We start from the raw sequence: 26,067 nt of genomic DNA, 5'->3' as shown, positions 1-26,067 counted from the left end.
TTTTTTTTTAAAAAAATTTGTTTTTCTTTTTTTTAAATTGTATGTTCCCTTTTTTTTTTTATCTTTTTTTTTTTAAATTTTGTTTTTTTATTTGTTTTAATTTTATGTTCTATTTTTTTTTAAAAAAAAAAAAAAAAAATTGTATCTGGTTTTAATTTTTAATTTTATGTTCCTATGTATTTTTTTTTTTTTTTGAATTATATTTTTGTATGTAAAAAAATTATAAGTTCCCTTTTTTTTTTATAAATTTTCTTTAAAATTTTGATGTTCTTCTTTTTTTAAGTTTTTGCAATTTTAAATTTTTTAAGTTTTGTTAGTTTTTTGTTTTTGGTTTTTTCTTTGCATTTTTGATTTTTTGTTTTTGTTTATGTTTTTCATTTTTTAGTTTGTTGTTTATATTTTTTGTTTTTGGTTATATATTTTGTTTTTGGTATATTGTTTTGTTCATATTTATATTTTTTTATGTTTATATTTATATTTTTTATGTTTTTATTTATATTGTGTTGTTTATATTTTTATTTTTTATGTTTATAATTTTATTTCCGTTACTTGTTTATTTGCTTTTGTGTTTATTTTCGTCCTTTTTTGTATTTATATTTTTTGTTTTTGGTAATATTTTTTGTTTTTGTTTTTGTTTATGTTTGTTTTTTTTTTGTTTGTAGTTTATATTTTTTGTTTTTGGTATATGTTTATGTTTATATTTCTTATGTTTATATGTATATTGTCTTGTATATATTTATATTTTTTATGTTTATAATTTTATTTCCGTGACTTGTTTATTTGCTTTTGTGTTTATTTTCGACTTTTTTTAATTTGTTTTCGTTATTATGTTTCGTTATTTACTTGGAGTTAGGCATCGCAATTTAGACCTGGTGCGGGGAAGAGTATTGACGTCGTGAGGAGTACGATCTACTCAATGGAGAGCTCGGGGCCCAGACAGTGGTGTGACACACGACCGTGGAGAATCTTAAATATGAAATGGCCATACAACATGCCATGTCGTCGTCTGGAGTCCTCAAGATAGTTCTTGATGCCGTTCCTCTGAGTATCAATAGCCTTGTTTATTCTCTCGAACAGTGTATCCAGAGCAGCCGTGGAAGAATCAATCCAGTCCTTCAAAGCTCTATGAGCGCTCTCGACTCTGCATGTCGTAGTGTTCCCAAAATGAAGAACTTGGTTCGTCCAATATTTGACAAACTTTTCCCTCTGAGGTACCCACTGATGCATCACATAGTCTACGATTGGCGGGCACCACTTGTACGCATCCTTGAAGTTTTCCAAGGCTCGATCGTACTCTGCCTCTGTGGTAGCTTGCATGATCTTCCGCCACTTACCATTTACCAATGTCTCTGCTGTTACTAAATTCTTGTTGAAAAGATTGTAGGCTTTGACTTTCACGCAGTTGTTGATGTGCCATGTGCACAGTAAATGGCTCGACTCCGGAAACAGCTCCGCTATAGGGGCAAAAAGACCTCCCTCACAATCACTTACGATGGCCGATGGCTGTACATTTGGGCCGATGTAGTTTCTCAACTTTTCCAACACCCAACGGTAACTCGCAGCCGTCTCATCCTTCATGACTGCATAACCAATCAGAAAGTTCTGGTTCGTTGGAGCCATCCCAACCATCTCAACCAGTGGGAACTTGTACTTGTTTGTCTTGTACGTTGAATCGATCAAAATCACAGATGGCCAAGACGAAATCATATCAGCACAATCAGGATGGACAAGGAACAAATGAGTTACCTCCGATGTGTCTTCGTCAGATTCAAACCAGTAAAGGTAACCACGTGCTTGTGCCTGGTGCAGAAGCTGCTGTATAGGGTTCCTTCCCTCTGACCGTTCAAACCTCAATTTCTGTCTGACGTTGTAGATGTGTCTTCGGTTTGGCTGGTCTTCGGGGAATTTCTCTAACACAGACGCTAATATTTTAGCGGGCTTCACTTGAGCATCACTCATTTCTTTTACAACTAGTTTCGCAGCTGGACTTAGGCCGCTTAACTGCCGATGCCCCACTTTGTATGCTATCAGCTCATGGTTGTGATATCCCCATTTGCCGTAACCCTTCACTTCCCAACCGTCACGCCTTTGATGTTGTCGAACCTTAACTCGGAACTGACACCCACAACCTTTCCGCTTTGAGTCAAATCGAATCGCTTTACTGAAATCTCGTTCTTCTCTTTTGTGATAACGGTCGCATCTCAAAATGCGATCCATTCTACCATCCCGTTGAGATTTATGAGTTGCTACTACTAAACAAAAGCCTGATCTAATTGCAACCTGTTTTGCCCAATCAATCGCTTGTTGAGCATCTTCGAACAGGCCATCATGTACAAAAATCCCACTGTAATCATTTCCGTCTCCACCATAATCCTGTAACAATAACATATAACGTATAAATATAATTACATTAAGATTAAATTAACAAAAACAAAAAAAAAAAAAAAAAAAAAAGGGGGATTAAATTAAAAAATAAAATAAAAAAAAATAAAAAAAAAATATATTCCCCTAGTGGCGCCTGTCCAGGCGCCTTGGCCGTGGCTGCGGCGTCCTGGCCACGCGCCACTACTATGGTCGAGGCTTCTCCACCAGGCGCCGTTACCACGGTGGCGGCGTCCTGGCTAGGCGCCACAACCACGGCATGGCCTTTTGGCTAGGCGCCAGCCACCATTTCGTCCTTACGATGCGTTACGAACCTCGTTTTCCGATGACGACGGCGATTCTCCGGTGATCCTCGGCGATCCGGTGCTGCTCCACATTTTTTTAGTGCGAAAAATTTATCTTCGGTTAAAATTATAAAAAGGGCAAATTTGTCAAAAAATTATAAAATGTGGGCTTTATGTAGAGATTTGCGGGCGATGAATAACAAGTCCCTAACGACTGGCCTTTTCCTTTTTTTCTTTAAATTTTTTTACTAATCATGTAGTGACATGTGTCACTAAAAAAAATACCCAATGTACAGCTTACCGGTCACAAAGGACCAACAAAAGAAAATTCCTTATAAAGGTGGGATTATTAAATAATAATTGAAATGTGGGATTATTAACAGCGAACTGGCCAAAGGTGGGATTATTAGAATCAATTTTTCCAATAAAATATCACTTTAGTTTAAATAAATAAAAAGAAGTGTGAACTATAAAATACATTTGCTACAAAGTTTTAAATAAATCCACCTTATCATCATAAGACCATTTTATGGGGTGGATTAAATCAGAGTGTGAGAGAAACCGCGATAGACATGTATAATGAATGACTTGCATAAATGATTTTATAATGACAAGACAACCTTACAGAAATGTTGTTTATATTTACTAACTAGATGAAGCCCGTGCGATGCACGGTTTGTTTGTATTTTTTCAAATAAAATATTTTACCAAAAATTTATTTATCTGATAAACTTTGTGATTTTTGCTTGCTTTCTACTTGAATTTATTTTTATTATAAAACGAATTATTAATTTTGTTTACCATATTTAGATAATATTCCAAATATAAAAAGATAATATTTTATTTCACAAAATTTCATATGGCTACAGCGTGTGGTTAGGATTACTTAATCAGGGGTTACTCGGTTGGTCAAGGATTACTCGATCTATCAAAGGTTACTCGGACGGTCAAGGGTTACCCAATCAATATTTTAGCGTGTCTCAACCAGCCACACGATATGACCAACCACACAGAAAATGCACTAATTTTTTTTTATAATTAATATAAATTTTAGATTTAAAATAAATTGCAATTTTTTTTTTCATTGGCTAAAATATAGCATTTTCCTATGTGACGCTCTATCTCTAATTTGAAATTTCCTTACCAAAAAAATTTGAAAATTTCTAATTTCCCATCATATGTTTACAAACAACATAATATTCCATTTTTTTGAGTCAACATTCTTGTCCTTTTTATTCACTTTTAATTAAAGGTTGAATATGCTAGCTCAATAATTGATATTTCTTACTTTGATCCCTTTAATTTCCATTAATCCTATATCTAAATAATAATATTGATATTTGTAATTTTTGTAAAAAATTATCATAATGTTGGTTCCATTAATCACCCAAATAAATCATTTAATTTTATTTATGCTAATAAAATAATAATCTTATGTGTCTCTTTGATAACTTTTTATTTTTTTTATTGTAATCCTATGTAGCGCTTTACAAAAAACTAATCTTACGTGGCATAATCCTATTGTAGCGTTTTAATTTTATTTATCCTACATGGCGCTTTTTTTTTAATTATAATCCTACGTAGCACTTTAAAAAAAACCTAATCCGTGGCATAATCCGATTGTAGCGTTTTAAAAATATTAATTCTAAGTGGCGCTCTAATAATTTTTTTAAAATTAAAATCCTGCGTGGCGCTCTAAAAACTCAGGAAAAAACTCCTTATATATATATATATATATATATATATATACACACACACACACACTAGTTTTGTGCCCACGCGATGCCTGGATTGTCCTAAACTTCATGTTATTATGTAAAATATTTAGACATACGACATCATATCGCTTATTTATATAATAGTGTATTTTTTGTAGTTTTATTTGTAAATAGATATCTATGTTATATTAACTTGATATTTTTTTGTTGCACTTAAATTATTTCTAATGAACTGAAAGTATTTTTACCAAACTAAAATTATTTTTTTCTGATTACAAATTATTTTTACTAATTTTCTAGCTTTTATTAAAATATATTATAAATGGATCTCATTTTAAAGAAATTATTAAAACGAATTTTATGATGGAAATAGTAATGAGTTGTAAGATATTTATTGAAAGTTATAATTAATTTTGTATATATGAAATATTAGAAGTATATCGATAATAAAACACTATACAACATTTTCATCTTAAAAAAATCTATCCAAAATTCGCCTACTTAGCATCCTATGTGTCACAATAATACCTATTTGTCGCCTAAGTGACGCGATACTTGACGAAAAATTGGAATGCCAAGTGTCGATGTCTCGTGGCCTAACTGCGAGACCGACTTTATATATTAGTGACTAGTTTTGTGTCCCGGGCGATGCTCAGGTTGTTTATTGAATTTTAGGATAAACCTTTTTGCTTGAATATAATGTTAAATACGGCCATATAATCACTTTTGATAATGCAGGATATTTAGACATACGATATCATACTTAAATTATTTTTACTAAATTGAAAGTATTTTTACCGATTAAAACTTATTTTTACTAGTTCTCTATTATTTTAAATATATTATAAATTGAACTTATTTTAAAGAACTTTTTAAAATGAATTTATGATGGAAATAGAACCGAGTTATTAGATTTTTATTAAAAGCTATGATTGATTTTGTATATGTGAAATATTAGTAGTCTATCGATAATAAAACTTTATAACATTTTTATCATTAAAAGTCTATCCAAAAATCGATTATTTAGCATCCTATTTGTCGCCTACATGGCGCGACACTTGGCGAAAAACTGAAACGCCAAGTGTCGCTATCTCGTGGCCTGGCTGCGAGACCGGCTATATATATTAGTGATATGATATGATATTAGATTTTATTTTGAGGTACTCCATAATTCATCATAGTAGAAGTTATGTACTTGTGTAAAGTTCATTATGAAAAACAGAATCGCACTTGTTGATGTTGATTAAATGTGCAAAATTAGGATTAATTTTCGTAATAGCCGTCGATGTCTTCTGAAGAATATTTTGTACATTTGCACAGTATTTACTACGTCACGAGTAAAACTGAAAGAGACTTTCGATTATTGAACTGTTAAAAGCTTTCTTCTGAAAATATTTGTAGTTATGGCACAAAAGTGCTTGTACAAATTTACAATAGGCACTCTATATTTTAGGATAAAAAGAAATTAAGTAGCTAAAATCGACCATTAACTTCAAATGTTTTATTGTATAATAATGGATATAGTAAGAAACAAAAAGTAATAAACCAAAAAAAATGCTCTGCCAGCAAGCCTATCTAAATTAGTACACAATTGAAGTTAGAACCCTTCATGGTTCATAGTTCATACTACCGTGATGGCGTGATGCACTGCAACCCGAAAACAAGGTCTTCTGATGCCACCCTCTATATCACTCAATGTGCCAAAACTTCATAACAATAAAACAATTACCTTCTCATTCACTCGACCACTTCCAAAAATGAACTTGAGGTGAGACCAAAAGCACAAGACTGACTAATCTCACAATCATTGTTGATTGAAAAAAAGCAAAAGAATTATCGATTGATTGCAACATGACTACATCCATTTCTTTCCAAATCTCACTTGTGGAAGGAATAGGACAAGATTAATCCTGTCGTCCTCAATGATGAAAATTTATATCAGGTAGATTGACATTTTGACTTGTGATTTCGTTCTTTCCTGTATCTCACATATTGTGGATCAAATCCACCTTCTACAGCTCCGTATACAGCCCAAGGTGGTGTGGGAGCCATATAATCGGAGCTCTTGAAAGGCTCGCCAGAAGCCACCTAAAATTTGGATAGCAACCTTTAGAAAGACTGGTAAGATGAAGAAAAAAGCAATCAAAAGTATTCAACGTTTGGACCAGTTGCCACATATTATCCTAATGTTTAGCAATCCTCGAAGAATCATGAGGTGTTTGTATTGCTTGTATTAGTTTGGATCTTCTGGAACTCTAATAGATAACTTTGACCATATCAAGATAACTTGAAATTTTGAACTACTCGTAGCAAATGGGAAACATTATCGACTACTTAATATTGTTTTCCTGGAAAGATAATTAATTTTTTTTTTAAATAGAAGCAGAAAAGGAAGCATGTTAAGCTATATGAGAATATGATGGTGCTGTAACTAACCAGGTTGTGAAACTTTTCATAATCTATCCATGTGAACCATTGGCCGTTTATCTTGAATTTATTAACCTTTGCCAAAAGGACACAACAGGAGTGCTCATGCTCACAAGCAACCTCATATTCGCCTTCACTTCTCAAAGCCATAGCTTCTGAAAATGCTTTTACATCAGCATGCCAAGGAACATTTTCCATTGTCAACTTTGACGTAGCAGTTCTGCAGCAGAGTTGTTACACAATCTTGAGTACAAACTGTACAACATTCCAAATACAAAAATAAAAGGGATGAATATTTAACTGCGTGATACTTACGATCCACAATAAGTTACTCCTTTGATTTCGATGAAGTCGGGTTTCCCAAGTGAAACAAGCTTAAAATAGCCATCTACATCTTCAGCATTCCAACCTTTGACTAAAGTCAAACGATAAACAGTCCGCTGATGCTTTTCATTGAGAGAAGTCAGGGAGTCCTGCAAAAAAAAATTTGCCAGTACCACCATAAAGCAGATGCCATCGTCAAAACAAGCCTTCAGATCCTAAGGATTATAATTAAGAAAGAAGCATGCCAATAACACCAGGAAATAAGAGAGCATGTTTTCTAAATTAAATTTCAAACCATCTGACCCACAAACAGTAAATTATAATGAATACTACCAGCAAACTTCCAATATTAGATTTCACTGGAGAAAAAACTTAAGTTGAAATAGAAAGAACACATTCCAAGCTTTTCAATAGAAGGCTGTTAAGGTGAACCTAATCTGATAAATGGAACACATCAATTGTTTGAAATGATACACAAATCAAATCAGCATATTTCACTCCAATCTACTAATGAATTCAACTTATTGATCCACAAAAATCGTCGTGTTATTATCAGCAATGAGGATCAGTACATAAAGGAAGAAATAGCTCAAGTAAGCAACAGAAAAAGCCTTGCATTTTGCTTTCGATATACAGAGTGACTAACCAGAAAGCGCTCCCAAAAGTCTCCAAACAGGGGTCTATCCACAGCCTTCAAACTGTCTCTTGTTGCAGCATCAACACTCACATACAACTACACAAGGCAAAAAAAGTTCAGTATTTATAGAGTGAAGCTCGAGAAACTCTGGCTCTACATACAAGAAACCCTAGTATATACTGCGTACCTTAACATACAGTTAACTATAATTGAATGATAGCTTTTACCTGTGTGATTGGTTTCAATGATTTAATTTTTTCAGGAAATTGAGCATTTGTAACAAGGAAGGTAGAAATCCTCCTCTGATGCAGCTCATCTATAAGTGTATTGATTTCGGGATACATAATAGGTTCTCCTACAAGTGACAAAGCACAGTGCCTGGGCAAAAGACCTTCTGCCAGCCGCTCCTCTAGAACCCCTGCAACAGCAAATCTAACACTTAGTCCTGAGTTGATTTTATATGAAGAATAAAATTTTAAAGTAGTGCAGAGCAAAGAAAGTAGAAGTGTTGGACAAATCGAGAGCAAAAGAATAATGGGAATTGGGAAGGTAAGAGAAAAGTAACTGTAAAAAAAAAGGTAGCAACAAATTCTAATTTGACACACCCCAAAATGAAATGTGTGAAATAAATTCTGCCAGAACATTTGGAGTCCAGATCATAAGATATGCCAGAGACAAATTACTTATTGTACAAACAAACCCTCACTCTATGAAATGCATTTCTATTGGCATGACCAAAATAATAGCCCACAAAGAATCAGAGATGAGAACAGTAGCTCACACCCACTTTCATTCCCCCGAGATGAAGATTGGACTCCAACCAGGATCACATGTAAGCCCATCATACTCTCATCTATATAAAATGATAGCCATAAACAAACATCTTTCAAAAGACAAACCTGGAACTCCCTTCATTTGCTTTATCATTTTAGTATGAAGGTCTAACGCAGTGTTCACAATCTCAACAGGATCATCCATTTTCCATTGCCAGCTCTTCCCTACAGGATTGGTATGATGCCTCCAACAAAAAACACATTTGTTTGCACATGCAAGGCTTGGTGTGGCCTCCATGCACCTGTATTAAAAATATATCAATCCATTAAGTATATAGATTAAGGAGATAAATTATATTACAGTGCCTCCATGCACCTGTATTGAAAATATATCAATCCATTAAGTACATAGACTAATAAGATAAATTATATTACAATGTAAATATTTTTATATTAGCAGATCTGGCATGCTTAGTTGGCATCAGTTGTAACTAACCGTAAAGCTGAATTGTGCCAAGAGAAGAGCATCAGAAGCAGAGGTTTTTCTTTATCTTATTGACATTACCAAAACAAACTAAAAACAACTGAGGCAGCAAAGTAACTAAATAACACAATGCATTATGTCCTCAATTATTATATTTGAGATGACATCAAAAAGTGTAATCTCCATTCTAGAATTTTTTTTAAAGACCAATGTGAAGAAATTGGTGGTCAGGCTGAGAAAGAGAGGCAAAGTCAGAAAGTAAAGATCAATATAACTCGTGGCATGATTACCTATGACTCTCAATTCCATAAAATGAGTGCTTATAACAACCTCCACGGCCTCTAAGTTGCGCTTTGGTCCATCTGCAAAGTTTAACTCCACTATGTGTACCAATTATCTTATAGCCCTGCCCAAAAAAACATTACATAAATTAATAATTTAAAACTAGTAAGAGGAAACGGTTGACAAAGAGATTATAGTAGAGAAACAACTCAGAATAATGCTAAAATATAATATTTGTAGCATTGTTACAGTAGGATGATTAGCAAAAGATAATTTTTTTTTTATTTTAAGAAAAAAAAAAAAAGAAAGATAATTTTTTAATAAGAAAGGTATTCCATATTTCCATGCTAGCATTTGAGGTAATTAGGTAAACATGGGTAGTGGATATTCAAAAGAGCAAACAATTGAAGAAAAGACCTCTAACCTCAAAAAAGGTTCAAAATATTTCGCAACTGAATCTATGAATTGACAAAATATCCCAACTATGGTACTTCATACAAAGCTACCAGGCTGTGGTTATACATAGCCTACTGCCTCTAACTACAGTACAGATTTCAATTTGTATAAGAATGCAGAGTACTAGATCAAAGAACATTATGCCTAGATAGACTTTAACATTTGAGGCACCCACGAACAGTTTTGGTACAAAAACTGGAACCTAGAACAACTTTAATTCTCTCCGGCCTAGTAAAACACTAGACATAAGCCATATCTAGGCACTGGTCCTCAAAGCCTTTGGTTTCACTTCCTAGTCTTTGGACAGGCTGCATAGCTACACTTTATCACAAGGCAATATAATTGGCCTTTAAAATCCAGCTCATCCATATACAAATATTCGGAAATTTAAATAATAAGGTTCATGTACAATACCTCCATCATCAAATCAGCAACAAGTTCAAAATATAAAATGAAAAGAAACTCACCTGCTTCACCAGATTTGCTCTGATTACAGGAGTGACCATTTCTTTTTTGCCATCAGTCTTGACCCCATTAACCTGCACTACATTCTTTGAATTCCTTGATGGCCCCTTACCTGCTATATCCTCAAGATCAACAACACCCATTTCCTCCTCACTTTCTTCCGAATCTTCATCATCAGACTCATCGACGAACTCTGCATCACTCTCATCATCTAACTTCCCACAAGCAATTACCCCATTTTCCTGAACTACACCTTTTAGGATCTCAATCAACTTCTCACCCCAAGCATCAACCTCTTTCCCCAATCTACCTCCATCCACATCACCCTCCCTCAATGGGAGCACCTCATTTGCTCCCAATGCCTTCAACTTTTTCGAAATCCCTTTCGCCACAACATCAAAACTCTCCCCATACGCCCCACTACCAACCCCAAAAACTGCATATTTGAGCTTACTGAGCAGAAGTGATCCTACTCTAAAATCATTCGCGCTCTCCTCAATCCAATCAGCAAAAAACTTAGCTTTAGGAGGCGGCTTTCCATCCTCCCAGGTAGAAGCCACAATTAAAACAACGTTTTCCTTCGAAAGATCCTCCGGCTCATAATCTTTGACATCAATAAGGTCAATAACAAGACCTTTCGAGGCAAGCAACTTGTGAAGACGGTGGGCTAGGGTTTTACAAGTGCCAGTTTGAGTGATATAAATAAGTTTCGGGTTCCGAGCAGAGGCAGCAAACTTCTGAGAAGGAAGCTTAAGGCGGCGGGATTTATAGAAGCAATAAAAGGTGGTGGCAGACAGAAGGGCGAGGAGGGTGACACGAGACGCTAGAGCCGACGACACCATTGTAATCAATTAGCTACACAACTCTTACTCAAAAACATTGACAAAACACTTTCACCCCAGATAAACAAACCAACCCAAATCAATCCCACCTCAAATAAATTCCTTTTCTTGTCCCAAATAGATCAAATTGGCAAATCACCCTGCCCAATTAAAAAACATACAAATCAAGAATCAAAATTGGCACTATTTAATTTACACTTTACAGTATAACTGAGTAATGAAACTTCTACATCATACTTTATAGTTTATTGAAAATGCATAAATCATCAAGCTTGATTTATAATTTATAACATATACCCAGATAATATTGAGCTTGTAATTACAAGTTTAGAACTTTATATTACGATTCCATTGATTTGTATACATAAATCTATCTGGGGTTCAAGGGAATTAGGGTTTAAGAAAACTATAACATTCACTCAAATTGAAAAACATACAATAGAGATTGATTTTACCTGGGGTTAAAGAAAAGACGAGCGAGTTGAGTCGCAAACTGAGTGTTTGGGCGATTAGCCGGTTGGAGGTTTTAGGAGTAACTAGTAAACTATAAACCCAAAGCAGTGTGTTCGAGTGTATCAACGCACTCCTTTTCCTTTTTCCAAAATTACCCCTCTGTTTTTTTGGAAGAAAAATTAGCCCTCTTTGATTAAGGCAAATCTCAATTTATTACTTAAGTAGTAAAAAATCAAAATGACTTCAAAACCTTAAAACAAATAAAAAAAGGACATGCATGTAATTGTCTTTTAAGATTTCTCATTTATTGGCTGACTTGTCCAATGAGTTGGTTTGTTATTAAGTTGAGCTAATTTTAAACAAAACTTTGTTATACTTGTCGAAATAGAGTTTTAAGGAATTGATTTATAATTTTTAACTTATATTTTTCTTTTGACTTTTAGGATTAAGGGGCCGTTTGGTTGGGGGTATTCAACAAAGGAAATGAGAATCAACGGGAATTATTTCATTTGTTATTGTTTGTTAGGCCACTTTTCCATTCCCCTTTACCCCCTTCATTCCCCCAAATCCCTCTAAATTCATTCCCCACCCCCCCTAGCCTTTTCCATTCCCTTTCCTTAGCCAGCATTACACCACCATGCCTACACCAGCCACCACCCTTCTACCTACCCCCACCGTACAACCACCACCCAGCCACCTCATCGCTTTTCCCCCGGCCATCGCTGTGGTGGTGTTGTGGTGGGGTGATTCCCTTTATATTTTTAAAACAAACAACACACTACATGGAATGGATTTTCATTCCATTCTCTTTCATTCCGATTCCCTTTGTTCATTCCATTCCGATTCCCCTGCGCGAACCAAGCGGCCCCTAATTGTTTTGTTTAATGGGGTCTTATTAGTTTTATCATAGCTTATGGTATGAAAAGCAATTTCTAAGACATTTAAAGAGCAACAACTCCGATCAAACTAATAGGTTTTGAAGCTAAAGGATTAGAATTTGCAAAGTATCGTTGTCTTAAGAGTCGAGACTTTCAAATGATTATTCATGTTGTTGATGGACTGAATTATTATTTCTTAACAGCCAAATTTAATTTGCAATACTTAATGAAATAACTATTAGCACAAGTTAAATTTTAGGTTTAGAAGTTATATATACAAGTACTTTCTTTCTTTTTTTTTTTTTTTTTTTTAATCTATCTATCTTAGATTTGATACTAAATACTTCGTAATAATTTTTTCTAAAGACTTAAGACTCGTAAACCATTTTTTAATTATTATTGAAGTAGTTCAAAACAAAATTTTAGATTTTTTTTCCCCGAAAAGCACACAATTTTATTAACTCGGCAGCATTATATCATCCATTACAAAGCGTGATGCTTCTCCTCAATCCACACACGCAACCCATCAAGCTTTTTGCTAAGCTGTGCTAATTTGTGTGCAACTTTGTTGGCATTACTAGCTACATGAGACTATGCAAGCTCAAAGATACTCCCTCTGTTCCAAAATGATGTTCCTACTTTGACCAAATTTGACTCACAAAAATATTCTAAAGAGGAACATCATTGTGGAACGGAGGGAGTATCATTTATTATAAAACCTAAGCTACTGCACTCCTTCCTTTGCGGATGCAAATAATGATAGACTTTGATGTTGTCAGTCTCAAGCTCCACCCTTGTAAGTCCAGCTTCAATCGCAATTTGGAGAGCATGCCTTACCGCCAAAGCCTCTGCAATCTCTGAATTCCCACAGCCCCGAGTAGTGATGCATGTAGCAGCCATCACATCCCCCTTCCTATCCCGCATTTCACCACCAAGACCAAACATATCATCTTTGAAGCAAGCCGCATCTGCATTGACTTTAAAAGATCCCATAGCAGGGGCTCTCCATGACTGACAGACAGAAGCAGTCTTGCTCATCTCTGAAGGTAAGCATTCATTTGCCTTTTCGTACTCTCCTATGATGCTCACAGCCCTCCTTTGAACCTCCAGTACTTCTACCCTTTTCCCATTAAACACCCAGGCATTCCTTTTCAGCCAGATTCCCCAAAGTGTACTCCAAAGCAAGCTCCACCAAGTATTATCAGAATAAGATTTCTCAAGCATGAGATGCCACTCCTTAAAAGAGTGAACATCAAGGGAGCTCGAGTCAAGTTCAACGGGGGGAGGATTACCAAAACCCGTAGCATGAGGCTTTTTTTTTTTTTTTTTTTTTTGGGATAGCAAAATTGCTCAGCATACTTGTTTTTTTGGGAGCCAAATTGCTAGGTGTACTTATACCATACATTCATATGAACCTTTTCATTTCATGTTGCTTCCCATTAGAATTTTTCAATGTAGTTCTGTTTATATCCAAGAAGAGCCAACACACCAGGACTACAACTTCCACAAAGTTTCGACTCACTGTATTAAATAAAGATTTATGTAGTACTTGTATATATAAATTGAAGAATAATATAGGTCGCAGTCATAGAGCAAATGTGCCCTTATTCACAACTCCAATAATACATCTCAACCGCACAAACATAACATGAAAATTTTTGTCGCAATTACATGACCACCAAGTCGCCCACTGGGACTGGCGAAAAATGGTGCTTTGTCTTCAAACCACTTCCAGTATAAATGACTTTTTCACAGGCTATCATGATCAGTAGAGTAACAAAATCGAGATCAGCATTGAAAAAAAAAAAAGTTCAGGGTTGATGACCCTGAAGTTGAGAGAGAATATCACCAGTCGCTTGATGTTCTTTCTGGTCATCTTTCTTCTATACCATCTTTCTGGTGGCGATGAAATAGTCTTTGAAATACAGTACTGTAAAGAAGCCTTTCAAGGAACACCGGTATAAAGGCTTCAAGAAGGGTAAAATAATGGCTAAGGTTGATAGTGTTGTGGTCTTCAAATTGAAATTTCAACCAGGTGATGTTCCAGATTGCGCAGAACTATTCTCGCAAAAATTTTGGCTTCGAGTGGAGCAGTTGCAGCAGCAGCAGCTGCACGCAGGACTCTCGGGGCTCCTGCATTCTGCAGAAGATTTGCATGGTGTATAGCATGCCGGCCACCTGGTATAGTGAACTGCAATTCGAAAAATTGGAGGTTTTCCATGGAATATTAAAGTTCTTTCCAATATTAAGAATGAACACACAAACAACCCCTCCCCAAAAAGAAATCTCATGAAAGATAAAGCACAGAAGAAGAGGAAGAGAAGCAGTGGCAACAAGAGGCCTCATCCCTTGATGTAGTTCTTTGAAGCTGAGAGGGGAGCTTGTTTCGGGATTATTCCGTTTTGAAGAGTACACTCACCATTCACTAGGGTCCTGTTCAGATTACTGTGAATCCTATCATCCCAGTCCATAACATTTTTTCCAACGAGTTTGACTGAAATTATCAAGTTTTAGTTCCTACTGAGCTAAAGAGCCAACTTTCTCAAAGCAATAAACGCAGTAATTAACTTAAACTTTTACAGTAGATGAAATTTCTGTTACCACAAGTTCACAGGCCACACGTATAATAGTGTATTTTAAAGAATTTTCTCTTTGCTACTCAGTTTCAAACTGACAGAAAGGAAACTGGTAGGGGTTAATAAATGCAGTGCTTAAATAAAAAATGCATGCTCATCCATTCAACTTGATTTTTTACACATACACTTACACAGCCAAAAGGGATCGTACTTGAGACATTTACCCACCATCAAAGAAAATGGTACAAGTTTTACCATTAAAAGCAAGGCCTTATTCCTTGATATAGAAAACAAGTGCCCTAGCTCCTTAATAAATTAAACAAGAGTATCTATGATACTAGCAGCATCGTATATACTGGATATGCATGTCAAAAATTAAGCAGACAAATAGAAATTCTTTTACCTGGAGAAGAGCAAATGCAGCACAAGTCTTTAATATTGAAGATGGATTACGCAGCATTGCCACAAATCTCCCAATTTCTGCTCCACTGAAAATTTTAAAGAATAAAAAACCATCAATGGCAATCATAACTTACAATAAGCTTAACAATAATGCTTTGAGCTTTGGAGCACTAGCAGGATGCATCTTTAGATGAAAAGGCACTAAAAGATTCGACTTTTTTTTGTGCAATGTCAGGTTGGTCCCAAAAAATGTCTCTCCAATGGCTCGTTCATATAGAGTCTCTCAGTTGGTCATAAAATCAGTTTGAGTCGAGGCCAAATAAATGTTGAACTCCCTAGACCCATTAAAGGTGGATCCAAGCTGAATCAGTTGTTCAGATATTTTAGCAGGTCTTATGGATCATATTTAGTGGTACACTAAACCTGCTCTTTGAAAGGCCATTGCCTAGGCCAGTTTTTCGTGATGAGACTGCAAGCTGTCATAAGCACGGGTGTTTAAGTTTAAAAGACTATTTACTACAAATGTCAGAAATTTTCAAGTTCAATAGTATGTTTAAGTTTCTTCTGATGCTTTAGAACCAAAGAGGCAAAGAGCATTACCAATGTCAGAAATTTTCAAGTTAAATAGTTATGTTTGAGTTTCTTCTGATGCTATGAAACCAAAGAGCATTACAAAAGTGGATTGGCTTGTGTCCAATACTATCTAACTGTAGTGAGGGCTCTGAAGAAGTTATAAACAACTATTGCTGGTACAAGTGTAATGTCAAGAAGTTCTGGTACTACCCCTTATCTTCAATTTTACTCCCCCTAATGTGCAGCTATACTTCTTACCTGCATCTAAGATGACCAGCTTCCTGTATTCGAGCTGCTTCTGTTACTTGTGCCAATGCTGCAGGAGCTGATGATGCAGCAGCTGCTGCAAATGCTTGAGGATCAGAAAAGGTAAGAACAAACGCTTCAATATGTTTCAAAGCCATCCTTCTAGCCCCATCCAAGCTTACACACTTAGACACGCCTTCAGATGAAGTTCCAGTCAAAGCAACTTCACCTATCCTGTGAAAAAAAAAAGACATTCTTGGTAAATCAAAAAGTTAATGCAAAACACCTGCAGTCAACATACATCCCTACAAAGATCTAAATTATGATAAATCTACAAAGCACTATAAGCAACACCAATGATGATGTCAAGCAGCACTCTACCAACCCCTTAGGCAGCATTTTCACTACATTCTAACATATTTATGCCATTTAGGCAAATCCAAATACAACCAAGTTCCTTGCTCTGTCCATTGAAAAAGTTAACAGGAAAAAAGTTGAGAGAGAAGAAGAATGTTACTACAAATCACAAGTCATTACCAGTAGAGCTGAGCAAAACTATCTGATAATCCGAAAATCCGAAATTCCGATCCGCATCCGATCCGAAAATTTAGGATAACCGATCCGAAAACATTTTTGGATCGGATATCCGATCCGAAAATTTTGGATATCAGATCGGATATCGAATATCAAAAATTTCGATTTCGGATATTCGAATATCCGAAAAAAAGTCGGATATCGGATCGGATACCCGATCCGAAAAAAACACTTTTACAAAAAAAAAAAAAAAAAAAAAAAATTCGGATAACCCTAACTTATTACTTATCCGCCTCTTTCTCCTCTGTTTTCTCCCTCCTCCCTCCTTCCCTAAGTCCCTAATCCACCTCTGCCTCTTTCTCTTGCTCCTCTATTTTCTCCCTCCTCCCTCCTCCCTCCTCTCTCATCTCAAGATCCTTTCAAAATCCCAAATGAGTATTCGTCCCAACCCAAAAACAACTCCAAGGATGGAGATGCTGGTAACAAAGAAAACAGGTTTTTGATTCCCAAATGAGTATTCGTCCCAACCCAAAAACAACTCCAAGGATGGAGATGCTGGTAACAAAGAAAACAGGTTTTTGATTCTTTGAGTTGGTATGGTCAGGATCTCAATTACCGAATGACGATTCAAGATCTACTAGTGTTTCACCACCGATTAAAGTATTTTTGGTTTTTTTAATTAATTCAATTCATCGAAATTCATTTTTTTTTTTTGTCGTTAATTGCAATTTTCTTTGTTTGAGTAAAATATTAGATTTGGCTTTCAATGGTGAAGAGGAATTTGGTTATGTTCAATTTTTTTTTTTTTTTTTTTTGGTGATATTTAGATTGTAAATTTGATACTTCGTATGTTTTAATCTAGTTTTCATAAATGTTCAATTTTATTTTTTTTTAATAAAATAACTGGGCTATGGAATCTGGGTTCTTCGTTCGTGGTGCTGGATACTGGTGGATGGGAGTTGTAGGTGGGTGGTTGTCGGAAGTTGGTGCTCGTGGGACTGGCTTCTGGTGGGTGGGGGACTGCCAGACTGGGAGTTATAGTGGGTTCTGGTGATATTTAGATTGTAAATTTGATACTTCGTATGTTTTAATCTAGTTTTCATAAATGTTCAATTTTTTTTTTTTAATAAAATAACTGGGCTATGGAATCTGGGTTCTTCGTTCGTGGTGCTGGATACTGGTGGATGGGAGTTGTAGGTGGGTGGTTGTCGGAAGTTGGTGCTCGTGGGACTGGCTTCTGGTGGGTGGGGGACTGCCAGACTGGGAGTTATAGTGGGTTCTGGTTCTGGGCGCTTGAAGTTAGCAATGAAGCTCAATTCAACCCTCTTCGGATATTGGATATCCGAGTTATCCGGATATCCGAAATTTTCGGATCGGATATCGGATATTAAATATTTGGATTTTCGGATACGGATATCCGATCCGAAATCCGATTTCGGATCGGTTATCCGATCCATGCTCACCCCTAATTACCTGGTAGGTTTTGTTTTTTTTTTTTTTGGGCAGCAAGGTACCACATTCTTTTGAATATGATCATAAAATGATAAAACTGATCATAATCCAGAATTTAAGCCATGATTCTTTCAAAAAAATACGGAGTATAATTTAGAAGGGGCTAATCCTGAGAACAAGAGATAAAATATAGGCTATTAAGTAACATAATGGCTACTTTATCACAGATTCTTACCCTTGCATAACGCAATGTAATTTTCACTTGAAACACACCACTAAGGGTAATCACATTACAGTGTCCACAGTTGCATATCACCATTAAAACTGTTCATCCTGAAGAAATTATGTTGCTTAATGAAAAGGAGAATAATTGATTCATATTTTGGATTTTGGAAAAGTTTAATAACCCCTCTCACAAAAAAAGTTTTGGAACATGATTTGATTGTTATTTAGTTCAAATCAAAAGTTTCTAGAAAGGGTCAAATCAAGCTACATCCACTACCCTCAATACAGCGTCCGTGAAATGCCATTCTGCAACTTATCATTAACCTCAATCAAGCAGGCCTAAACTTTACCAAGTAAAGAGTAACACATGCTGTTGAAAAGGGATAAAGTCTTCACATTTCTGGTATTAAAAAAATATTACTCTGGTGGATCCTCAACTCATTATTGCCACTATAAAAAGGGCTTGTAAAAATAAGAAAGGTGTCTCATTGTCCTGCCATGTTTTAAGACGAAACACAAAACATATTGATACACTTTGTATTCCGACAAATTTCCGACATGTAATTCCTTAAGTTGTCACAAAGCAGTTTTCTAACCTACTGTATGCCGAGGCAAATAATAGGCAAAATCAGATCGACCCAACACTTCAGCAAAAAAGGACAAAAATAAAATTTACCTTCCATCAAACATATAAGCTAATGCCAATGCAGCCATGAACCTTGCCATCTTCGACACTGAAGAGGAACACAGATGAACAAGGGCAGGGACCCCACCTTCTTCCACAATCCGCAGCGCATTACCAGGGTTGAAAGCAAGGTTCCAAAGAGCTCCAGCTGCTGTCTCATGAACATCCTGGAAGACAGCTGTAGTTAGAATCTATTGTTCAACAAAAAACTAAATAATGGTTATCAAAGCAACACCAATAATACAAAGAGGAGGCCTGATGTATAATAATAGAACAAATATGCCCACGAAAGACTTTCACATCTCCCAATTACATATATAACATCAGGAAAGAAGAAAAAAAAATAAGGGCAGCAAGTTCAAACCAGGGGTTTTTCCCCCCACTCATGTCCTCAAACTATATAATATATTCCAGCTCAAAAGCTTTATCAAAATAATCACATTCTTAAATGCAACTCAATTTTTATAGAGGAAATTTTGAGGAAACTACCTTCTGAAAATCGGTTTTTGTGAAGAACTACCTTATATAAAAAAAAAATGTTGTAATAAATTACCTTATAAAGCATAAAATGTTGCATTCCGTTAGTTTGGCTATTTTTCGGTGTTTGACTTTTCTTTTTTGGCTTATTTTCTTCCTTTTTCCTTCCACTTTCACCTAATGTTTTCATCTTCCTCGGAATTTTTTCTTCTCTTTTCTCAAAGCCCTCACGTTCTTCTCATTCCTACATAAACTACCCACCAAAGCCCAATTTTCTCTCCCTTGTTCTTGAAGAAGACCAGACCATGCAAGAATAGCTTGTCCAATACTTCTTCACCTGAATTGGACAGTGGGTTTTGCTTCAAATTAATTGCTTTGCAAACCCCTTTGAGAATATTGCTCATTTAGGTGAGATATAGGAATTGTAACTTCCTCGGGGTTTTGATGTTGGTGTCTGCCATAGATGAGGTTTCATAAGTTTTTTTTAGCTAAGGGATTGTTATGGAGGGATTAAGGAGAAGAATTCAGCATTATTTGAAGGGGAAGACTGAGAATAGAAGGTGGTGACTAAGAGCCTCTACTGTGATAGCAAATAGTAGTCATCAAGTTCCGAACTTTGAATTTGCGCTGCATTGGTGTATAAAGATTGTTTGAAAAGAACTTTGGGGCCATGAATGGAGAGAAAAAAGGAAGAAAATAAAAGGCAAAAAACAAAAAAATCAACGTCGGAAAATAGTCGAACACCCGAAATCTGGCAAAAGATACCTTTTTACAGCATTTTATGCTTTGTAAAGTAGTTAATGACAACATTTTTTATATGATGTAGTTTTTCACCAAAAAAAAATAAAAATAAAAGAGATAAAGAGAGAGAGAGAGAGATTTTTATAAGGTCTTTTGCCGCTAATGTGCAAAACAATACCTTAAATTCTCACTACAATTGAGTAAATATACAATCCATCACTTTTAACAGCAGATGTGAATCACAAAAGATGATTTATAGAAATGAACAAAGAAAAATCGATTTAACCATATATAATACTTCATACAAAAAAAAAAAGAAAAATTAGGCTAACTACTACACATTAGTAACAGTGACTATGTTGTCAAAGTTGAAAGCCACAATCAGAAACAGAAAACAAAAGGAGAAATTAATTTCGAAAATTTTCAACAATAAGACCTTCAGCATTAAGCCTACAAGATACAGTCCATTCTCTCACATAAAAGGAAAGTGTACATACATTATTACAACGCAGTATATCAAATATAAAAGTGTCCGCAAATAGCAACAAAGTCCATTTAGCACAAGTTGGGTGCCAGGGGGGGGGGGGGGGAAATTAATCAAACAAAACAATAACATAAGGACATATCTTGTACTCACTTCAGCTTCAGAACGTGCCAATGCAATAAGCGGCGCAACACCTCCTTCCCGGCCGATAGCAATGCTATAACAAAAATAAGATCATATAAATATTATCCATTAAACAGAAAAAGGAAAATTACCAACACAATACATCACAAGTTAGGAACGCTGCTTGGTATAATATAAACGTTGGACAACTGAAGGAGGGGGGTATGGGAACATACCTTGCAACATATAACTTTTCGTGGTTACACATTAGATTCAGCAAACAGCTCATTCAAATTTATAGAATTCATATATGGGTCTCTTGCCAATTACTTTGTTATGAAAAATTAACCAATATTAATATCAATTTTACTTTAATTTGTTTCCAAAAGAGTCATTTTTAATTTCAGACAAAACCGGGTTACATTAATAGATGTAATGTTTAATTCAGCTTCCCTTCACTTCGAGTCATTTTGGTAAAAGTCAAAGATGGGACTCTTGTCAATTACTATGTTACAGAAACTCAATCATTCATATTATCAGAATCAGTTCTATTCAATTTGAATAGGGGCCAATTTTTCATTCAGAGAATTAAAAAAGGGTTACATTATCTTGAATGGAATTTAGGTATGGCTCAACTAATACAAATCAGATGATATGGTATGGCTTGGTTTTTTCAACTTCTACTTTCCTAATGGCAGAATCAAAAGAAGGGACAAAATATCTGATACTACGTAAGTAAAAAGTATGGAAACATTTTATGTATCCTCAACAGGAACAAGAAGTAAATGCTATAGATTTATGAGAAGCATTTAAGTGAGCTCCACTTTTAGAAATGAACGTTACATGTTAATAAATAACATAACAACTATAAATTTATAGTCCAATTTCTTCCCTCATATGAGAAATATCTATTATTTCGAGGCACTACTATGTGTCTGCCTATATATAACGTCCTGTTCAAAGCTCAAACAAAAGAATGAAGAACCTAACCACAAGCTTGCCCTATACTATGAATATATAAATCATATACTAGTACGTGGATAGTGAGACCATTGGCATTGGTTTTTATCAAAGACAACAATCTCAAAAAAAAAAAGAAAAAAAATAACTAAAAAAATAAAAAATCTTTCACCCGTGGAGCTTGTTAAGGTGATAGAGTTATAGATAGGAATGCAATAAAAAAAAATTAATGAAAGATCATACCATCATAGAGCAAGTCACATGAAAAATCGTTAGGACCGACTGAAAACTTAATATAAGAGTGAATATGAAAATTTTCTAGACACAAGCTACTGGAAGGCTCTACAAAAAATGAATGACCAAAACTGTTTTCCTCTTGGTGACAAGCCCTTTTTGCAAGAACTTATAGCTTATAAGGAGAAATAAATCACTCAAAATAAAAATCACAAAATCAAACATGGCAATAAATATGTGCAAGGAACTCTATAGATACCTATTTGCCTCTGACACTGATAGGCCCCATAAAGCACCAGCAGCCCTTTCCTGAAGACCTGGAGAAGCATTTGAGCAAGACTGTGCAAGAGCAACCTAGACAAAATAAGAAATAAGTGTGAGTAATATACTAAACAAAATGCAAATATGCAATTCACATATTATGCATCATATATAGGTTAATAACATGCTTATTAATGCATCAGTAGCTAATATCCTAGTGCCCCAAACTATGAAGGAATCATGCAAGCTCAATAGGAGAAACTTGACATCCAACAGATACTCCAAAATTAAACAATTTTAGTATCTTTCGCCTTACTCATTCATAGTCTCTGCTGATATCAGTGGTCACAAGTTTGCACTATTTAAGACGAATTATGAACTTACACGATCCTCCATCAGGCTCAATTCATTCAAAATTTAAATATAAAGATTACAACACCAAGGGTGAACAGGGCATGAACAAATTTTCTATTGGAACACAAACACAGTGTGTTTACATACCAATGCCTCAACACCACCAGCTGCAGCAATTGCTTCTCGATTTCGATCATCAAATGACAAGTTCCACAATGCACCAGCAGACTCCTGTCTGCTCAAGAACCATAAAATAAGTATTTTAGATAAAAGAGTTCAAGAGGACAGATCATCATGAATTCAAATCACAGTCAAACAAGAACCAAACAGAAAATTTCAATCACACAAGAATAATTATATAGACTAATTTATGAATTATAATAAGTGGGTCACACACGAATTTATGTTCATTTAATGAGGAATATCTGAGACATATTCTAATGCAGTGAAATTTGTTTCCTATTCCACAAAAATACCTGACACCTTCATGAGGAGAATGTGTCAGCTGTACCAAGGCTTCAAGAGCACCAGCCTCCTGTCCTACAGCTGAATTATTATTGTTACTATCACCATGAGCTGCCAAATTTGCCAAGGCTCGAGCAGCCTATAAAATCAATTAAATTAAATTAGAAATATATAAAGTACTGGTAAATAGATGAAAGCTAATCCAGATTGTCTTATTTTTCAATCGGATTTAGAAAACAACTTGTAACTTTAAGCGTTTAAGGTAAAGGTGATGTTACTTTCATGGGACATATTGTTCCCCCACATGCGAATATATTAACAAATTCCACCTTGTCGATAAAATCCTATTATTTCCAGGAAGTTTGACAAATTAAATTCTCACTTCACACAAACAGTACATCATAATCCATGAAACGGCATCCAAAGTCACGGAAGACAACAAACTTCTGGATAATATTAGCATCACCTGCTCTTGCACTCCCTCAAACTTGCAATTGCGAGCCAGCATCACTAATGCATGTACACCACCAGCAACTGCAACCTCCATGCTACATTTGTCATCAGCTGCCAAGTTTGCCAGAGCACCAGCCGCTCGTTCCTAGAAAGTGTAGAAATGACAATTATAAATATAAAGCACAACATAACAGGAAACTTGTATTGTGGTAAATGTTTGTGATCATCTCAATGGAAGTACAAACCAGAACTCCATCGCCACCAGTTGACCATTTGAAGATAAGATCAACTAAAGCTTTAACACCTCCTGCCTCTGCAATGGCACCCTGAACAACAAAAGGAACCTATTAACAAAAAGTTCATACAAACACAGATGACATAAAACTGAGAAATAAGGTGGGCAAAAATGACCAACTTTATGCTCTTCTCCGACTGATAAATTCCATAATCCACCAGCTGCCTCCTCGGCCACCAGCCTATTCATGGCCCTTGCCAAATTCGCTAGAATAGTGATACCTCCTTCATCAGCTACAGCTTTTGCAACATTAGCATTTACAGACAAATTTGCTATTGCCTGTACATGAAAACAATGGTCAACGTCAAAGCACACAATCACTCCTAAACATGTGGAGCTTCAACAGTCAGGGAAAAGAAACTCATCTTTTCACTAAGGATGGACATTGGACAGAACTGAACAAAATAAAAACCTAAGCTTATAAGGCGCATATATGGAACCTTAGCAGATAGTAGAACTAGAAAGTGCGCTAGAGATATTCATACCTTGGCAGATTCTGCCTGCAATCCTTCTCGCCACGAACTGGCAAGATGAAGGAGAAGCTGCACACCCCCACCTCGCATAACTGCTTCCGCTCTTTGTCCATCAATGCTAGTATTCTCATCATCAATAACCACAAAAATAGCAAGCCCAGTAGCTGCCCTTTCCTGAACATCCTCCTGTGAACTCTGCATCAAACTGAGCAACAATGTAGCACCCTGACTGACCCAAAAGTTATCCAAACCAGGAGGATTACTCTCAGCAATTCGCAAAAGCGAATACGATAGAACCCATTCCAGCCAAGTCATAATGTCATCCAATTTCTGATCTTTCCTCTCGGTATCCCTCCAATTTAAAAACACATTCCTCCCTTTCATTGAATTATCGACGAATAACGAACCTACCCCTTTGAATATATCACTGAGCAGGGACAACAACAGCTTACTTTTACTCCCATGACTGCTTGTCACAAAGTTAGCATCTTCCTCAACATTTGTACAATTAAGTGCACACAACACCTTCAAACTTTGACAAGACAACATCATCCTCGAAACCGCGGTAGGACTAATATCAGTCCTCGAAACATCCAACCCAACTAAATTAGGCAACTTACTCCAAAGATGAGACACCAAACCCCATTTCAAATTAGAAGTCCCAGCAACAGATAGAAATCTAAGAGACCCCATATTACCCAAAGCAGTTTCATCAACTTTCAAACAATCCATAAACCCAATATCACACAAATTAACACAATTTTTAGCAAGGGCATTGATAGAATCAGAGTCAATTTCTCTTACCCCAGATAATCTGAGCCTCCTCAACTTTGGGCAGCAAATGGCAACTGCCCGGATCGCATCACTGCTGATTCTCTCACAAAAATCAGGCCCCAATTGAAGACACTCAAGCATCTCATGCCGGGCGGCGATGACCGAAAGCGTAGCATCAGTCATTTTCCGGCAATACTCACCGGAAATTTCCCGTAAATCCTTCGCTTTCAAGTAAATGATAGCATCAGCTGACTCCGCCCCAAGAAATCGAACCCGGCGAAGGTTCGAACACCGCGATGACAACGAAACAGCCGAGCTAGCGTCACAACGGTGCGCCCGGAGGTCCAATGACTCCCATAAACAAGGAGTAGACCCCAGATTACGCCATGTTCGGCACGAAGAAGACAAGCTAGCTCTATCTCTATAGTTCAAAAGGGCGAAAAGCTGGATTACCGTATCATCCGGCAAGGTGGTCCAATCGACGGCGACGCCAATTGGGGAGATGGGTGCGGCGGAATTTGCGGCGGGATTAATGGGTAACATAGAATGAGGAAAATCGGCATCGTTTTCATCAAGTATGAGTTCAGGGTAGCTGGGAAGAAGGAGCTTTTCTTTGCCCTTCTTAGCCACTTTCCGACGAACCCTTCTGCTCATACTAATGAAATTTGATGATTTTGCAAGTGAATGAGAGAGAATTGAAGTTGAATTTTTCTGGGTTTTTGAGGGTTCAATGAGATACCTGACCAACAAAGGTGCAGGTGAGGAAGAAGAGAGAGAAGAAGGAAGACAAGCAATGTAAGGAGAGATGCAAAGGTAAAAAGAAAAAACAAATGGTGGTGATGAATGAATTAGCTTGGCTAGTATTGTCTATTGAC

General features: G+C 36.0%; 2 protein-coding genes across 2 annotated transcripts; both read right to left on the bottom strand.

Annotated features, from left to right (window-relative positions):
• Window positions 1-5,849: 5,849 nt before the first annotated feature.
• LOC110721525 (S-adenosyl-L-methionine-dependent tRNA 4-demethylwyosine synthase-like) lies at window positions 5,850-11,646 on the bottom strand. The gene is made up of 9 exons (XM_021900694.1): window positions 11,530-11,646; window positions 10,235-11,214; window positions 9,320-9,435; window positions 8,672-8,847; window positions 8,000-8,190; window positions 7,782-7,868; window positions 7,127-7,284; window positions 6,821-7,031; window positions 5,850-6,472 (listed from the first exon to the last, which is right to left on the bottom strand). The coding sequence occupies exons 2-9, from the start codon at window positions 11,072-11,074 to the stop codon at window positions 6,323-6,325; spliced, it is 1,929 nt and encodes a 642-aa protein (XP_021756386.1). The 5' UTR covers window positions 11,075-11,214; window positions 11,530-11,646; the 3' UTR covers window positions 5,850-6,322.
• Window positions 11,647-13,931: 2,285 nt separating this feature from the next.
• LOC110721524 (protein ARABIDILLO 1-like) lies at window positions 13,932-26,067 on the bottom strand. The gene is made up of 12 exons (XM_021900693.1): window positions 24,431-26,067; window positions 24,066-24,224; window positions 23,896-23,976; window positions 23,664-23,795; window positions 23,209-23,336; window positions 22,880-22,967; window positions 22,377-22,471; window positions 20,954-21,017; window positions 19,090-19,265; window positions 16,215-16,436; window positions 15,385-15,469; window positions 13,932-14,596 (listed from the first exon to the last, which is right to left on the bottom strand). Exons 1-12 carry the CDS (start codon window positions 25,844-25,846, stop codon window positions 14,420-14,422), a joined length of 2,823 nt encoding a protein of 940 aa, XP_021756385.1. The 5' UTR covers window positions 25,847-26,067; the 3' UTR covers window positions 13,932-14,419.

Source organism: Chenopodium quinoa, unplaced genomic scaffold, assembly GCF_001683475.1.
Source record: "Chenopodium quinoa cultivar QQ74 unplaced genomic scaffold, ASM168347v1, whole genome shotgun sequence".
NCBI lineage: Eukaryota > Viridiplantae > Streptophyta > Magnoliopsida > Caryophyllales > Amaranthaceae > Chenopodium > Chenopodium quinoa.
Note: the sequence above shows the minus strand (reverse complement) of the source record. Positions and strands in the feature narration are given on the sequence as shown.

Coding starts and splice junctions, on each gene's coding strand:
- LOC110721525 (XM_021900694.1), bottom strand. CDS start 11,074: ATGGTGTCGTCGGCTCTAGCGTCTCGTGTCACCCTCCTCGCCCTTCTG. Junction 9,436..10,234: donor GAGCAAATCTGGTGAAGCAG/GTGAGTTTCTTT, acceptor TTTTTTGGGCAG/GGCTATAAGATAATTGGTAC. Junction 7,032..7,126: donor GGAGTAACTTATTGTGGATC/GTAAGTATCACG, acceptor ACTCTGCTGCAG/AACTGCTACGTCAAAGTTGA.
- LOC110721524 (XM_021900693.1), bottom strand. CDS start 25,846: ATGAGCAGAAGGGTTCGTCGGAAAGTGGCTAAGAAGGGCAAAGAAAAG. Junction 22,472..22,879: donor CTGGTGGTGTTGAGGCATTG/GTATGTAAACAC, acceptor TATTTTGTCTAG/GTTGCTCTTGCACAGTCTTG. Junction 19,266..20,953: donor TGGCACGTTCTGAAGCTGAA/GTGAGTACAAGA, acceptor GCTGTCTTCCAG/GATGTTCATGAGACAGCAGC.